At 40.9% G+C, this 17,542-nt stretch overlaps 1 protein-coding gene across 5 annotated transcripts in view; it reads left to right on the top strand.

The window, feature by feature from the left end:
- Positions 1-17,542, top strand: part of LYN (LYN proto-oncogene, Src family tyrosine kinase) — a 332,543-nt gene that overhangs the window by 276,411 nt on the left and 38,590 nt on the right. For all 5 annotated transcript variants that reach the window (XM_086965758.1, XM_086965761.1, XM_086965759.1 and 2 more), the window contains exons 8-9: positions 3,645-3,797; positions 13,532-13,714. In XM_086965758.1, coding sequence (XP_086821884.1) covers positions 3,645-3,797; positions 13,532-13,714 — 336 coding nt within the window. The remainder of the gene's footprint in view (positions 1-3,644; positions 3,798-13,531; positions 13,715-17,542) is intronic.

Here is a 17,542-nt window from a genome sequence, read left to right on the forward strand (position 1 = left end):
AGGAATTCTTGTGAAAAAATCTGACAAAGGCGGAAACATTGTTTTATGGCCTAAAGATCAATATGAGAAAGAAGCTATGCAGCATCTTAATAACATCAATTGTTATGAAAGAACAACAATGAAGGCCTACAATAAAACAAAAGATACCATCAAAAAAAATTACAGAATTGGAAACGGGAGGGGCTAATCACTACTGAAGAATACAATTTAATGTTTAATCAATATCCAGAGGTGCCCTTTCCATATCTCTTACCCAAGATTCACAAAGGAGCATTTCCAATCCCAGGCCGTGCAAATTATATCTGTTATCAATAGCATGACGGAGCAAGTGGGCCAATATATTGACTATTACTTACAGGATTTGATGAAAACGATACCGTCCTACTTGAAAGACACAGGAGACTTTTTAAGAAAAATTTATAATATCACATGGACTGAGGATCTGATTTTGCTGACTCTGGACATTGAGTCATTGTACACGAGCATTGAACACGACTGTGGCCTGAAGGGTATTGAACACTTTTTAAACACAAGACCTGCGGAATATGTGTTGCACAATAAGATGTTACTGTCTTTAATCACATTGTGTTTGAACAATAATTTCTCTTCTTTTGGCAAGGATATGTTCAGACAAATGTAGGGTGTCGCCATGGGGGCCTGCTTTTCCCCGAGCTATGCATGTTTACACGTTGGGTTCGGGAGAAGCAGGTCCTCAGGGTACAATATAAGGACATCATGGAGCATAGGATTAGTCACTGGCTACGATTTATAGATGATGTTTTTATAATTTGGAGAGGGGACAGTGAAAGTGCAAAGGATTTTATTGATAAGATTAATGTTAATGATTTTAATTTGCACTTCACATCGCATAGTAGTATAACCACAATTGAATTCCTAGATGTGCGCATAGATGTAAAGAACAATATTTTGCTAACCAGCGCCTACAGAAAACCAACGGCGGGGAATGCGACATTGCACGCCTCTAGCGCGCATCCAAAACATCTAATCGCGAGTATCCCCTATGGGGAGATCTTGCGATTAAAACGTATCTGCAGTACATCTGAAGAGTTTGAAAAATGTCAGGAAGAAACCCTAGAGAGAATGAGAAGGAGAGGGTATACAGAAAAAATCCTGACGAAAGCAGTTTTAAAAGCCAGTGAAAAACCTAGAACATCCTTATTGCCTATTGAGAGAGAAGGGAGAAAGAAACCAGTGAGAGAGATGAAGCCCCTAGGCTGATTACAACCTATAGTATGCAAGAACATAAAATCAGAGCCATTTTGAATAGAAACTGGCCTATAGTGTTGACAGATAGCATTTTGAGTGAAAGATTACCGGATAAACCGGTTGTAACATTTAGAAAATGCAAATCCATGGCTGCCCACTTCTCTAGATCTAAAGTGGAAGGGGCGTATACAGGCGCGTGGCTACCAGTCAGACATGGCTTCTTTAAGTGCATTACATGCAGTGCATGTAAATTTGGTGTTAACACTACGAAATATAGTACACCTCTTAGAGAAAAAGAACTTGACATTAGGGGCAACTTCAACTGTTGTATGGATTTTGCAGTTTATATTCTAACGTGCACCTGCGGGCTAAGATATGTGGGAAGCACAAAGCTCCAGGTGCACGTGAGAATTCTACAACACATTAGAGCTATCATAAATTGTGATCCGGCTTATCCAGTTGCGAGACATTTTAAATCTGTACTTAATAAAGAAATTCATTGTCTTTCATATTATGACATTGATACTGTCCCTATGCCACGGAGAGGTGGCAATAGGGAAAAATTATTGAGACAACTGGAGACAAGGTATATCTTGAATCTGAACAGCAAATACCCTAACGGTCTCAATAATACCGAAGACTTACATACATTCCTTTAGAATATTCAATTTGATGTTATCACGTGCAATGAACTCAAGAAAGTTATTTGTCTTTAACACATTTAATTTGAGACAGCTCCTACAGGCTTGTAGAGAATAGTGTCTCTGATAAGAATTGATACTGGCCAATGGTATTTTATATGGAAGGAAAGAGTTATACGGTCCCCATATACAGTCCATACTGCTATTCACTATTTATTTATTTTTACTGTTTTTTTTGTATTATTCACTTGCACTAATGATCAACACTGAGCACTTTAGGCAAGTTTTAATGGAACAATTCTGGAGTACTTTTGATACTTGGGATCAAGTATCAATAAGACTAAATGGGGGTCATTTTCGACTGAGTTAAACCAGAAACAATTGAATATATCGGAGAAATTCTTAGCAGCTATTAATAATACTAGCTTACATTTTGCACAAAGGCGACTGCATTGAGGCAGGAATTTTGCACCTATTTTTTGTGACCTATAAAAATAATATCTAGGGTGACCATAAATAAAATCATAAGAATAGCATGATTTGCACAGCATGACCGCATTGAAGCAGTCATTTTGCACACAGTAATTATAGAAGGGATTTTTTTAATGAATTTTAAGGGAATCTTTTATGGAATTCATAAAAACATGTGTTAAAACTGTGAATTTGTTTATTATTAAATTTTATAAACCATATTTATTGCGGATGTTGCACGTATATGTTTTGCATTTATGCTGCTAGAACCTGAAAAGAGTAAAACTAATATGGTTATGCACTGTCTAAAAATGTAGAAGATTCATGCTTAGACAAGAAGTTGATTCCACGAACATTGCCGTTTTTGCACATAAGTATTTAGTCACTTTCTATGATCACTTGGTGTTTGAAACATAAAAAAACAAGTATATATATGTCGATATGTACTGCATGCCTGCTATGTGAACAAGGGTACGTGTTACCTGAAACGCGTCATGCCGAGTGAAAAGAAGGGATAATAAACCTACCCAAACACTCTTTGCTGCCTGGTGGTCCGTTATTTATGGGGTGCCGTTTGGAGAGACAGAAAGTCGTTTGGATATATATATATATATATATATATATATATATATATATATATATATATATATATAATATATATATATATATTGCATAGCTAATCAATCGAAAAGGGCGTCCCAGTGCTTAGACAAGGTGGGAACCAGCCAGAGATAGAAAACAGATCAGAACAACCAGGTTTTAAGAGTTTTACAGAAAATGGTCAGCAATTGGCGGCTTCTCAGTGAGTCGGGTACTATGTTCCAAAGCGTGGGGCCCAAGTATGAGAAGGAACGACCAGCCATATTGGGCTTTTTGACTCTGGGGACCTTACAGAGGTAGTGGTTACTCGAATGAAGAGTGCTGGTTAAAAAACATTTCTCATCATTAGCTTGTCATTTTCTGAAATATACAAATTCTGTCTGTAAATACCATCTTTAAATAAATGCACTAATTGATCAGCAAATGCCAGCTCAACATTTTCAGTAAGTACACCTTAGCTACTGCCCCATGTGAACAGATAGCCACCCATGCCTGGTCAACGAGCACATGTGCGTCCACCTTTCTCACAGATGGCCATCATATGCCAGGAAGGCGGCCATCAACTGTCCGGGATGACCACTACATAACAATACTGGAAATCCAGAAAATCATGCCATATGCCATAATTGTGTAAAGAAAGAGCCGTAGTAATACTGACTTTCACCCAAAAAATTATTCGCTGTTTTTTTATTTGTTGCCAACTAGAAGTAGCAGATGGACTTTGTAGAAAGCTTGAAAAACCGTGCATTAGCCAAAAACCTCAAAAGCCATGGGATAAAGATGCATGGGAGATTCCTAGAGATTCAATAAAGATGGTGAAGAAGCTTGGAGCTGGCCAGTTTGGAGAAGTGTGGATGGGTGAGTTTATGCATTAATTGCTTAGCATTGTTCTCGTTATTAAAAGAGTATTTATTCTTAACTTTGTATTTAATTGCACTGTATATGTCCATTTATTTAAGGTTATTCAGCCTGAAAACCTCAACTCTATTTATTATGGCATCCAAACATTAACACGAAAACGTGTGTAATGATGTTAATATATTGGCTAACACTTGGTTGAACTCGACGTTGTGTTTTGTTTGGGAAAGTCCCCTTCCGCTGTTGCTTTGAGACACTGTTGATTACATTTTGGGTCAGCCTAAAGGAGTAATTCAGCCTCACTGTCATGCAAATGATTGTGAGATGTACTATGTCATCACTTAGGGAGTGCTCCCATCGCAACACATGAGGTGCAGGTGAGGTGCAGCATCAGCAGCTGCCAGAGATGCATTGCAAATTCAGAAGCAATCTTGAGAGGAAGGCTTCCAACTCTAAAAACAACACATGCCTATCAACCAAAGCATGGCGTAGAGAAGTCTGTAAACTCGCAATAAAACTTGGCATATCCTATGTTTAAAGAAAATATGTTTTTGTGTGCACGACACACAACAACCAAGGCATAGCAGTTGCAATCATAGAAAAATTGGATCCAACAGTTATTCTTGTGCATTTAAGTACTCCTTTGCTTTAGCTGGTTTTGCGATTGTTCAGATCTCAAGCATAAAACAAGTGTCCAACGAAAGTGAAAAAGAAAAATCACATGCATTCTCACATCAATGAAAGATTCACCCTGTGATGGAGCAGAAGCAATGGCATTTGTCTAAGTAAGGCCACTGTAAAAAAAAACACAAAAAATACAAGTTCTTCCTCAATTGTAAAGGATGAGGAAGAGCCTCAGTCCTACTTTGATTTCCACATCACCTGTGCCTGGACATGTGCAAACAAGGTGACTCCTCAACTGACACAATGCAAAGCTTGCCAGCTGGGAATGCGCTTGGTGCTGCAATGGCGTGCACTGCTACTGATCAAAGGCACAGGTAAGATCATGAAAGGAAAGCTCTCTCAAACACCTTCACCACAAATCTATTGAAACAGTAAAGTCCCACACTGACAACAAGTTAGATAATCCTACTGCTTGTGTACCTTCCAAACACATATTTACTTGAAGAATGGAGGAACACGCCAAACATTAACGGTGGCCTTAACATATCCTTTCCATGCTAAGGCCTAGATGGATATTACCCGCTAAATCTACACTTCGGGATGCTGATGATACTAATGGCAGTTCAGTTCTCCAGAACTCAGTTCATCAGTAGTTAACTCTGGAGTCTTCCTTGTAGCCTCGAATTCCCCTGACATGGGGATCCCTACGTCAGCAGCCATATGTCAGATGTTATTTCACTGCAGGTCTCTGTCTGGCTGCTGTCCTGCTGTAGGAAAACTGGAGCAGGAAGTAAATCAATAGAGTGGAGAGGCTCTTCTTTTTCTCTCTACCGGTGTCTCTCATAAAGCAAGCCAAAGTCCCGTACAATTTCCCCTGGTGCATGTTTCACTTGCATTATTAACAATGGCTCCATTGTTCCTAAATGCATACAAGCTCAAATAATTATTCAACCATGACTGTACAAAATAAACTGAATAAAAAAATAATATACTACAGTATAATTCATGCCAGTTTAATAACATATCTCCATTATGTCAGTTGTTAGGACGTAGATTTGTCCCCCATTCCCTCAAAAACATAGGAACATACAGACATATGACAAAAACAGCGCAAAGTTTGTCATTTTAGTCTGACAAAGAAACCGTTGTGTAACAATGAGGCGTTTCGGTAGTCTACAATCAATTTTCTCCAACTTCTTCAGGACGAAACATGTACACTAATGCACTCACAGCCGTATAGCCCTCTGCTTTTAAACAGAAGTTTGGTAATTTCCAGAGGACAGCTCTTTGTTTCGAAGCAGTCTCTTTTAAGGTAGATGCAGAAATATTCTAAAACAGACAACTTGAATTTGGGAACTGAACCCTTGTCAGAGGTGTTGCTTTGCTGAGCAGAGCTAGACAGGCTGTGAATCAAGATGCAACACCACAACTCTTCCATGCCTTGTAGTATTGTTCACAAGGAAAATGAGGAGCATATTGGTGGGCATTGCAGACTATTCTGTGGTTCAACAACTCATCTACCACCCCTGCATGAAAACATCCGGTACGCGATTCAAATTCCAGAGGTGCCCACTACCATTTGATCTTCTTTTGAGGCTGATAACATAAATATTTTGCACATGGGCAACATTAACACCCTATTTTTAGAGCTACCTTACAATAAGGCAAGCACCATATAATATAAATTATTAATTTAGTATCTCAAGTGGCAAATAGCCCAGAAAGTGAAGTGTAGTGATGTGACTCCATGGTTGTTTAGAAAAAAAACCTTCATTGATTCTCATTTTTGTAGTGACTTGATCCTAAGTATAAATAATTGGTCTTAAACATGCATGTACTAAACATTTCTCTTAATTAGTAATTAAGTAGTAATGTCACCTATTTGGCCCTTTGAAATGGTAGCTCATACAAACTTTTAATTAATATTTGTGTCTTTTCCATTCCATATGTGTATGTTTTACGTTGTTGGGTAGATCCCGTGCACTTACGGTTATTTCCGTGACGCTTGCATGTGACTTGCTGTCAGAATAATGCTCTTAAGCTACAGTAAATACTATCCGACTACAGGAGGTAGCCCATATACCCTAATGAGACTAGGGCAAACATTTGTAAAATACAACAGTGTCTCAAAGGGGTGACAGTAGGAGTATTTTTATTGTCCTCCTACTGACACCCCTTTGAGACATTGTTGTATGTTACTTAAGCTACAGTATACAGGTGAACCTGCCACACACAAAATCAGAAATTCACACCAATACAGTCTCACCTGTACACACACTGCCACCTAATTACGACGTATTACTCTGGTACAAACCACTGGACTGGAGAGCTCCTCATAAGTTAGTGGTTATTGTTATTGAACTCTACCAGGACCCCTGGGCAATGGCGAGACTGTGCCTTTGTAAGAAGGTCACTGGCACAATTGTGCATTGTCTTGATTTGGAACAGTAAAGGGCACTTGCATACTTGTTGTTCCATTGATTTATCAGTGATTTTGATAAAGATCTAGTCTTGGTCCCCATCAGTCCTTGATGTTCATGCAAAGCCTCATGCCTCATTGTACCAGTGACATTGGGCTCTCTGGGTTCCCTCATTTGTCTTCATAGGTCCGATCAGTTCATGGGCTTCAATCCGGCCTGCCAATGTACAAAAGGAATGGCTGATGCAGGCTGGGACCCTGTGAAGTGAAAGGTTGTGGTTGAAATGGTAGATTGTGGGGCATCATGGCGTCTGATAATTTGTAATCTGGTTGGAGTAGGCGGGCACACAAGAGTAGCCTGGAACCAGGATTTGGTCAGGAGTAAAGCTAGGTCTGTTTCCTTGATTGAGAATAGAACAGGTAGTCATTTACCACATCATAAAGTTTGATAGATGTAAGGTAAATGTAGCTATGCGTGCAAATAAGAAACTCTGGTCGGTACTGGACTGATCTATGCAGTGTCCATGAATGGCACAAGTTCATGTCTATGGTTTATGTGCTATAGCGTTAAGTTAGTGTGAAGCGCAATGGCTGGGGCTGAGGGAAAACAACGCAGCCCATGGCCGCATTTCCCAAATGCCTGTTGTGATTCAAAGAGAGACAACAAAGTATGGAGTTTTCAGGCAGTTTGTGATCTGTTGGACGTGAATAACCTGAAACGCCTGACCTCTCGCAGTGGTGACATTTTAGAAATACCTTTAATCAGAGAAAATGTTGTAAGACTAAAACAACGGGATGCTCAGTTGCTTGACAGTGCTGCAAGCTTCTAGGTTATGCTCTTTTTTTGTTTTTTTGTTTACCACCTCCTGTGTATCTTGTCTCACTTAAACGAATACTGTCCTCCTGGCAGCTACTGGTATTGATGTATTTTTTCAGTACCTGCCTTCCTTGCTTTTCTTTCAATCCTTCCTTGGATTTTCTTTCCATTTTTAGTTCTTTTGTTCTTTGTTTTGTTCTTTATTTCTTTTCTATATTTCTCTCCTTTTGTTTATTTCCGTTCTTTCTCTTCCTTCTTTTCATTGTGTTCTTTTTCTTCATTGTATCTTTTCTCTCTTCATTGTATCTTTTCTCTCTCTATTGTATCCTTACTCTCTTCATTATAGCCTTTCTCTCTTCATTGCATCCTTTCTCTCTCTATTATAGCCTTTCTCTCTCCATTGTATTCTTTCTCTCTTCATTGTATCTTTTCTCTCTCCATTGTATCCTTTCTTTCTTCAGTGTATCCCTTTTCTCTTCATTGTAGCCTTTCACTCTATTCTCTTCTTTTTTTCCTTTCCTTTCTGTCTTTACTCACTCAGGCCAGAACACATCCGTCTTTCTAGTGGTTGGTGGCATTAATCAGTGTACATGCTTTGACCATAAAATGAATATCCTAACCCACTAATTCAGCCTGCACACAGCAGCACGTTACTATACTCTGGTCTCCTAGAGTGAAAATCAGTTTGCAGCCCTGCTTGTGGCTTAAGTGAATTCTGGTTGAAAGTAAAACTTTTTCAATGCCAAGTTTCAGAAAGGCAAAGAGAGGCATGGTACCAATACCTTCAGGTAATGGCAGTACTTTCCTTAAGGTAAGGTAGCCACGTTAACATGTTCATAAACGCCGCAAATCTGTTGTACATAGCACCATAAAGCTAATCTTGAAGTTCCTGCTCAGAACTAGTAAATGCAGACTTGGGGCTATGAGCTGTTGCTATTCGAAGTGTATTCGAAGTGAATTGTTGTAGCCTCTGTAACCCGGAAGTAATCTGATGATGTTCAAAGTATTGGTGTTTGTAGAGAGTGCACCTGGCTATACAGAATTAGAGTACAAAATAAGTTCAAGCGCCCCACATTACAATTTAGAAGTGTTTACGATGAAGCAGGATGCTTGTGGGGAGTGAAAGGTTTTGTGTGGCAATGCAGTGTTCCTTGGAGCGGCGGGTCTTTTACTCCTGGCTGAAGTGTATAAGGCTTGGGGAGGTTCTGATGTTGATGAAGATGGTCTTCCAGATCATGGGAGTATAGGCCGAGAATATGTGTCTTCTGGTTATCTCTCTCTTTTTTTTTAATCCAGTCTGGTAATATCCTGGCATTTGGCCTTTTGGTGTGGTGTTGTCCACCTCCAGTAGTTCATTTCTCTGCCTGGTCTGGAGGGCTGCTGGTTCTGGTGGCCTTGTATGTGATGTACCTTTTAGAGACGATGACAGGCTTGGAGGGAAGCATTATTGTTTGATGGGGGTTTATAAGCCTGATGTGTTTTACAACGCGCAATTCACATTTCATGTATGATATTTTCTTTATTCTTTTCTATTATGATCATGCTGGTTTTCAAACGACAAACCCATGACTTGCAATGGAGAATACTTGGTTAAGCTCTCATTCGTTAACTGTTACTAAGTGGCGGCAGTGCGATGTGTAATACCATAGGTATTTGTGGAATAAGCAAGCAAATATTGGCGATGAGACAGCGTGAGCTTGATGAGTGCAAGGTTATGTTGTAGGAAGTTACTGTATCTTTCCTAACAAAAGGGAGGGGCAAGCGAGGGAACTGTGCTTTTTTTCTGCTTCAAGATGTTTCCTCCTCTTTGTGACGCTTCTACAAAGAGAACGACATTTTCCTCTGACTGCTGTTGCTTGACGCAGGAAGTTACTGGACTGTGAAGCAGTGTTAAGGTTTTCCACACATCAATTGTCTCTTGCTTTGACGCGGCAGCTGCTGATCTGCATGCTTGAGATTTTTCCTCCTGCACCACAGTGCTGGTCAGTTTCTATACATGAATTTTGCAGCTCGGAGAACAAGGAGCCTCGAGAGTGGGTGGGAATGGAGGTACCTTAATGAGCAGGGTGGGACTGCACCCACTTGCAGGGGGATGTCTAGTTCATCAAAGCGCAAATGCAAAAATAAAAAAAAATCTTGCTGCACCAACTATTCGATGGAACTAAAATATGACCTTATGGTTGCATTGAAGAATTACAAAAAGGTGTTTAGAGCCACTAAAGCAGAGTTAGTCACTAAAGAAATTTTAGCAGCTCCTTATGCTACAAAGATAATTGTCTCCATTGTGATCACCCTGATTAACCCACCTGACTCTTCGCAAATTGGTCACCCCCAAACAAACGCTGTGTGTCAATTTCAAAGTTTATTTTTATTTTTTAGAATAAAGTTAAAAACATAATTTCTACTTTTAATCCACAAACGAAACATACTCCCCCCGCCTAATACTTCTGTCATATTGTCAGCTGATGACACAGTATCCTTTAATGCAAATTACATCCTGGAAACCTTGGATGACCTATTTGCCGCTCCTTAATGCAAACCTCACATATCCAGTCACTCTTTCCCCCAAATGTGCACAGTGCTATCTTGAGTAGACTGAATTACGGTAACTTGCTGTTTCTGGGGCACCTGATTACCTTATCAAGCGACTCTATCAAATACTGTCAGCAACAGCAAAGTTAGCTCACTCTTCCGCGCTACTCTTGGATTCTCTACGCTGGCTTCCTGTGCCAAAGAGAACTCAGTTGAAATCTCACTATATTTCCCACAGAGCTGTCCACCAAGCTGGACTGCTTTTCATCCAGGAAAAATTGCGACTGTATTATCCCCAAAGAACTCTACGTGCAGCTAACGCCAACCTCTTAAAGGTTCCTTTGAGTTGGATCCCCTTGAAGTTTAGGAAAATTGGGGATGCAATCAGGACTGGAGGGTGCTGTGGTGTGGTGCAGATGTTGAACATCAATTTGCAGGTGTCTGTGGCATAACATAATCAAATATAACACGTGTGCTCGATTACCTGTTGGTTTATGTGCATAGCTGTCTTTATGTATGTTGGTCTATGTGCAGGTTTAGCCTTTGCCTGATCAGTGGTTTTGTGCATGGGTGTTTGTACGATTGTTGGTGTGTTTTACATAAGTGATGGAAAATCAGTTCTTTTTCCTAAAATGTGCATTGTTGTATGGTTTGCTCTGCCACATTATGTTCTCCACACTGATGATTCCAAAAATCGTCTACATAGTATGTTTTTCCTCTCCAGCATAACAACACAAATAACAATATGTTTTACTTGATGTAACATTCCACAGCCCACAATATGGCAGGCTTGGTAAATAGTTGGTTACCACTATGGTACAAACAACACCAAAACTGAAGATACACAACACACTCCCCAGTCAGCAGACAGGTGACAGGCCCTGCTGCATATGCCAAATACACCACCAGTAAGCCATAATTTGGTAGTATTTACACCCGAGAGCACTTTGCACCCAGCACTACCTACTATGTCACCTTTCCAATTACTCATAAAACTTTCTTTTCCCCCAAAAAATTGAACATTCAAGTTGGAACCCTGGCATGCATACTACAAGGCATTAAGTTTAAATAGTTGCCAAAGTGCTGTCAACTCATAGCACGTCCCATACCACACTAGCATACATCTTTGAACTTGTCAGATAGTTAATTTAAATATACCACTCCCTCAAAGACACAACTTGTATCTTAGCTAAAAAACTAGCTAACAATGCCTGTCATTCCTAAGTGGCTGAGCAATCGACAACCGATCATTAACCACAACTAAAAATGGCAATGTTTTTCCGCCTAACCTTACACTCTCCTAACAAACTGCAAAGGGTCAGATTAATAGTTTGGCAGACCGGGTACTCCATCGCAAATGGGGCAAAGTACCTTCCCCGCCGGACTGTTGGTCCATCCACCTCATTCAGAGTCTGGCTGATCATCAGTTTTTCTTTCGACAGAAATCTTCCTTTGACATCCTAACTCAGTAGGGTCTCTCAGAAGGGCGTTACACCACCAGCCCTAATTAGGGTTGACAATGTGGTCTTTTTTTTATATCCATCATGGCCATGTAAGAGTGGCGATTATGGGCAGCAAAAAAAAATAACTAATGACACCCACTCTCCAGGGAAAAAATGTGTGGGTGTCTTTAGTTATTGGGAGTTTGTTTTGAAAAAAGAAAATGTTTGTACGGTTTGGTAAATGGCTGTCAAAACTGCCAGCAGCTGACCACCAAACGTTTGTACTGTAACAGTAACCACCATGACTGCGCTTTCTATCAAGGTACAGAGATCACCAATGGCAAGCAGTAATCCTTCAGGTTGTGTCTGCCAAACAACAAATTTGGACCGAAGATATTTATCTCGAGCGAACTCATTTTACTTACAGATTTACCAACATAAACCATTAGTAAACTAAGCTTTTGAAACAAAAAACTCTCTACTGAATATACACCAGACAAATACCCATACACAACTGGTTGATGGAAATCCCAGAACCCTATGATAAAGGTCCCACATCTAAAACGGTGCCACAGTGTCCTGTCGCTAGACTAAGGCACATTACAAATGCCAATACCATAAATTTAATCTGCTCAGAGAATTGAACGTGGTTCCCTGATGTGTAATGAGTGTCATTTAGCAGTAGAGTACCAATAAGTCTACTGTCAATAACACACATATAGGATTTATGTATCCAGTAGTTAATCTTTTTGTACGTTTACATTCCCTGCACAGAACATGTTCCGAAGCTATGAGCCTCATCCTTCAAAATGGACTTATCAGCCGAATCTTGGTTCTCGCCCTCTCTGGGGAGTATCTCTTGCACAAGGTTCACCCTAAACTTTAAGGCCTTGAAACAGGGTACATTTTAAAACTGAATAGAATAAAATAGCTCTACAATAAGCAACTTGTGGTCGAATTAGGACTTATGAAGAGGACACTCACTGTACATGTCTAATTGTATTTGGATCCAGGAGACAGACAGTGAATTAAAACATATTTTCCTAGGTTATGCAGCTGTTTTGGGAAGTTGGGCAGCCTCTGCAGACTGGAACGGCGTTAAGCAAACATCCGTTATCTTGTTGATTTATAGACTACCTGTCGCTGTTTACAGAGAGTAAATCATTTATTGAGAACCAGATGGCTCCTCCATGCAGATCAGCTGAGGCAGCACTCAACATGTGCTTTCGTACCAAGAATTAATGTCTACATTTAGAACTAATGAACAAAGGACACACCGGTGTGACAAACTAGCAAGGAATCTGGCAAAATTTGACAAGAGGGGGAAAAGTACAGGAGGCTTCTGTAACCTGAAATGAGCTGGAATTTAAGTGTAATAAACATATAATAATCCGGCGGTATACATAGAATATTTTGCCTTGTGGAGCTGAGTTTACATTGTGGGTGTTACACTTCTTACAGGGAATATACCTTGGCCACAGATACCACAAACAGATACTCGGTACAAATCCTTTATGCAATGCATTCTGCAGGTCCGATGCGACTATTATTTTGACGAAAAAGTGATTTGCCTTTAAAATTTGATCCAGTGTCGCTGCCCCATGGAAATGAAAAGGTCCTGGAATGTTCCGTTGACATGTTAGTTTCACCAGAGTATTCCAGCTGCTGAAAGCAGTCAAAGTCAGTGGGTGAAATTCTTGGGGACATATGAGGAATTAACATTTCGCGGGGGAGTCTCGGGGCTCAACCTTTAATCTCCATTAATTCTGCACCCCTGGATTACAAGTGTTTGCCAGTATCGATAACTCTGAGACCTCAGAATTGCAACAACCAGACTTGAGGCGCCTGTAACAGACAGTACGCTGTAATCCTGGTTACATTCTGCTCTATTGTTTTTCAGGTTTCTACAACAACAGCACCAAGGTAGCGGTGAAGACCTTGAAAGTGGGCTCTATGTCAGCGGAAGCTTTCCTCGAGGAGGCTAACCTCATGAAAACCCTTCAACATGACAAGCTGGTGAGGCTGTACGCTGTGGTCACCAAAGAGGAGCCGATCTACATTGTAACGGAGTACATGTCGAAAGGTGAGTGCTGCTCTTATTTGTGTTAGGTGAACTTCTAACCTGTGTCTGTAAGTGTTGAGGAAGTCTATCCTACACTCAGTGCCTGCTTTTTCAGTGTAGCTCGATTGTATCCTCTACTTGCAGCGTCAGTTTATTGTCTACTCGCTTTATGGCCATGCAGGACGCTGTTCAGACTTGTGGCTAATAATGCAGACCTATCCTTGCACTGTGCAATAGTAAGCCCTTAGTCTCCCAGTGCTTAATTTGTAAGAAAAAAAAAAAAAGTGCCGGGCCTTTGTCGGGAGGCCACTGCAGCTTGCACCACCCATTGCCCCAGTCAACGCTGCCATCACAGTGCCTACACAACTATTAATCATCACACTGCTACAAGTGTAGCAAGTCAGACTGTTTGAAGCCCCGAAGCTATTGCAATGGCTTGAGCGACAGGTATTAGTTTTTTTTAATGTGTATTGATTTATTAAAACAATTATTGTTCTTTTTATTTCTAAATCATGCAAAGAGTGTCACCATGTGGCAGCTGTCATAAGTGCCAGTGTTGACAATTAAGTGCAGGTACCGAGCACCGGAAACTACCGGCTCAAATTAAGCACTGTAGTCTCCGCAGTTGAGGCAGAACATGTCACTGAATTTTATTTGCATCTCATCTTGCTTATAATGAAGCATATAAATGGGTCCAGTGAAAGGAAATTAACGACTAAGACTTGTAGTTTTGGTTAACTTATGGAAGCCTCTCTAAGGAGGCTGTATTTTGCGTGTATTCAGAAGAAAAGAATTTATAATATATGTTAAGGAAGCATACAACACAAGGATGTTACTTTATTAAGGGTTGTTTACCACACTCTCCTAGCCTTTATAAATATGGATGCATGCTCTATTTGTATAGTGCACAGCTAGCTGACAGTCAAAGGGTCATAGGTAAAGATACAGTCAACGAGGGATTGGAGGGGTAGCTGGTTTCTAAGAGTGAGAGAGAATGTTAATGAGTTGTGCTGGAGTGATCTTTAAAGAGGAGTGTTGTCAGCTCTTTCCTAAATTCAAGCAGGGTTTGGGAATGTTGTTTTAGTTCTTGGGTGCATAGAAGCAGAATCCCTGCTGGCTTGTGTTTTTCCCCACTTCTTCCTCTTCAGTCTGTGTTCTGGTTGCAGATGTGACAGGAGCCATCAGAGCTGGTGAGCAGTTAGGTTGATAGGCAGGGGTGCTGGCCAAAATGGCTTTGTGGATGATTCAGTCAATTTTGAAGATGCTACAAGCCACCAAAGGAGTTCCATGGGGAAGGGTTCATGTCCTATTCCTTCACGCCCTTGATGATGGATGTACAGCATTTAGGATGCCCAACGAGATCAAAAAAGAATCGTTCATACAGGGCAGAGCCGCCCAAACAGAGCATGCTCATGGCTGGTTTACCTTGCAGTCTTACAGCAAGGTAATTCCACAAGCCTACCTCCTCACCAGCTTCTCCAGAGTACCTAAAAAGGGAAATTCCTGAAAGCTCGCCTAGGCATACTACCATCTGCATATCACATGCCACCTTGGCTTCGTCCCCCGAAGCCAGCAATTTGCTGACTCTGTGGGGAGGGGGAAGAGGACATAGTGCACTTACTGACCATATGCAAGGCCCGAAAACAGGAACAATGGACCTTACGAAGACCTCTCTTCAATAGAAAATCCATCCGAACCTGCAGACAAGCAGTGCTAGCATCCTTCTCTGGTGAGGACATCCAACTAAGCTGTCGCCTGGTAAAATACTTATCAGCTGTAGAAACGATCATAAAAAGGCAGGCTACCAAGGCTGTGGACTGTACTACAACTGAACGAACAACAGTGCCTGCTCTGCTGCCCTAAACAGGAACTTCAGAACCGTCAAGATTGGTTTTTCATACACTTTATAGACTGTATTGCGGCCGCAAATGGGAACTTTAGTAATGTCAAAGATGTATATCATGCACCTTAAATGTTTTTCACTAGGTAGAAAGCTCTCTCCAACCTTTCTCTCTAAGATGACCAATCCACCCCTTAAAGTCCTAATGCATAACTTTACTGCAAGTCCCTGCATGTACCACTATACTTAGCATCCAACAATCTCCAACGAAGACCATTACTTAAGTAAGATTCTCAAAAAACAGCACTTTTAGCACACAGCACTTACCCTTCCCTACAGTAAGATGCTAAAAAAACAGCACTTTACCCTGTTGCAAGTTAGGCCGAATACCGACGCTTGTCGTCAATATCTAGAAGAAGGAACCCCTGCTGCCAGCAAGCTGTACCCTTTATCTGCAAGAAGCATTCTTTCTAGCTCTGCCCCTCTATTTAAATTGCTGCTAGGCACCAGACCAATGCTGCCGGGCATCTTATGGTACCTCCCAGGGTACGCACTGCTCCGCAGTTGTATGCTATAGCAAGTTTTAGCAACAGCTACCTAGCCTCAGCTGGTCCCAGTATTCCATGGCTTTGCGCACATCACTTCAGTTTTTCATCCTGCACTTTACTCTACATCCCTAGCCTGCCCGATACTTCTTTTATTTGCTGTTCAACACTTTTGGGTCGATTTTTACCGTTTTTTTAATTGTGTTTTTACAATTATCTGTTTTAAATCGTTAAAAAAAATGTTCATTGCATGATTGTAAAGGTTTTAATTAACTGTACGATAAATTCAACTTCAACTTCCTTAATGAGGTCCTGGATGGAGACTTAGAGGCCGTGGAGCAAGGCATTGCAACTATCCAGATGCACCAGTAAGAGGGCTTGATCAGCACTTTTGAAGTGACTTTCTGGGGGAAATAGTTTCATTTTGTTTAGTAGAGAGATCTGGTGCCAGACATCTGGTTTTTTTCAGTTAAGTGTTTCCTGAGAGTGAGTTCAGTTCCAGTGTGAATCAAGTGACTTGGCATACTGTTGAGATTCTATTTGGACTTTGCTAGTCAAGGTTATGTGACTGTGTTCCACTGGGCACTCCTCTGTATAATGCTGGTTTTAGCGAGAGGGGCTGCAACCATGCCTTTATCACTCTGTCTTTTGTTTGCTTTTCATGTTTCTACCTAAAAAGGGGAAGTGAATGAAAACCAGAAGGTTTGAGTAGACACTCCCTCTTTTACCCTGTCAATGTTCTTTCCCTATCCCCACATCTTTTTCTTTCTGAAACTATGGCAAACAGATTTGATTACGTGTCTGACATTTTGTCATATCTGGAAAGAGAGTTGCTCCACCTTTTTTGTGATTTGTTTTTCCAACCATTGTCACTCTCAGCCTCTATGCAGACCTTTCCTACCACGCTTCTCCAGTTGTATTCAGTTCTTTCCCCCTCATTTCTCGTAGGTCCTGCACCCCGATTTCACATGTTACTATTAGACCCTCCCTTTACTTGGGCCCGGACTGCCTCCATCCCTCCTAATGGCTACTGATCGTTCCTGGCTGCACCCGATCAAGGAAAGTGCAGCGTATAATTTGTCTGGGACCAGGCTTACTTTTATTTGATGCTAGATGAGATGGACCGTCGCATGGGACAATTAACCCTTTAGGCCTTCCAGAGTGGCCCTCTTTCCTGCTTTTACAGCAGTCCTGTTTCACACCATATCTTTACAATATATATAATCGATTTAGAGGGGAAGGAAAATGGGGGTATGTTCACTAATCAAAATTAGTGGTGACGGGTGTAATAAAGACATCTTAAATTTTGACTCACCAAAAATGCCTGCGGGAATAGGAAGTTAAGAAGTGGATTGAATCCAAATTAATTGTGAGGTGAAAATGACGAATGACTGCTCGTTCGCATTTACTCGGGTGGAGTGGAGCTATGAGCAGGCATGCTAAAATGAGTCAGCAGGGTGCTCC

The sequence above is a fragment of the Lissotriton vulgaris genome, chromosome 4_1 (genome assembly GCF_964263255.1).
Source record: "Lissotriton vulgaris chromosome 4_1, aLisVul1.2, whole genome shotgun sequence".
Classification (NCBI taxonomy): Eukaryota; Metazoa; Chordata; class Amphibia; order Caudata; family Salamandridae; genus Lissotriton; species Lissotriton vulgaris.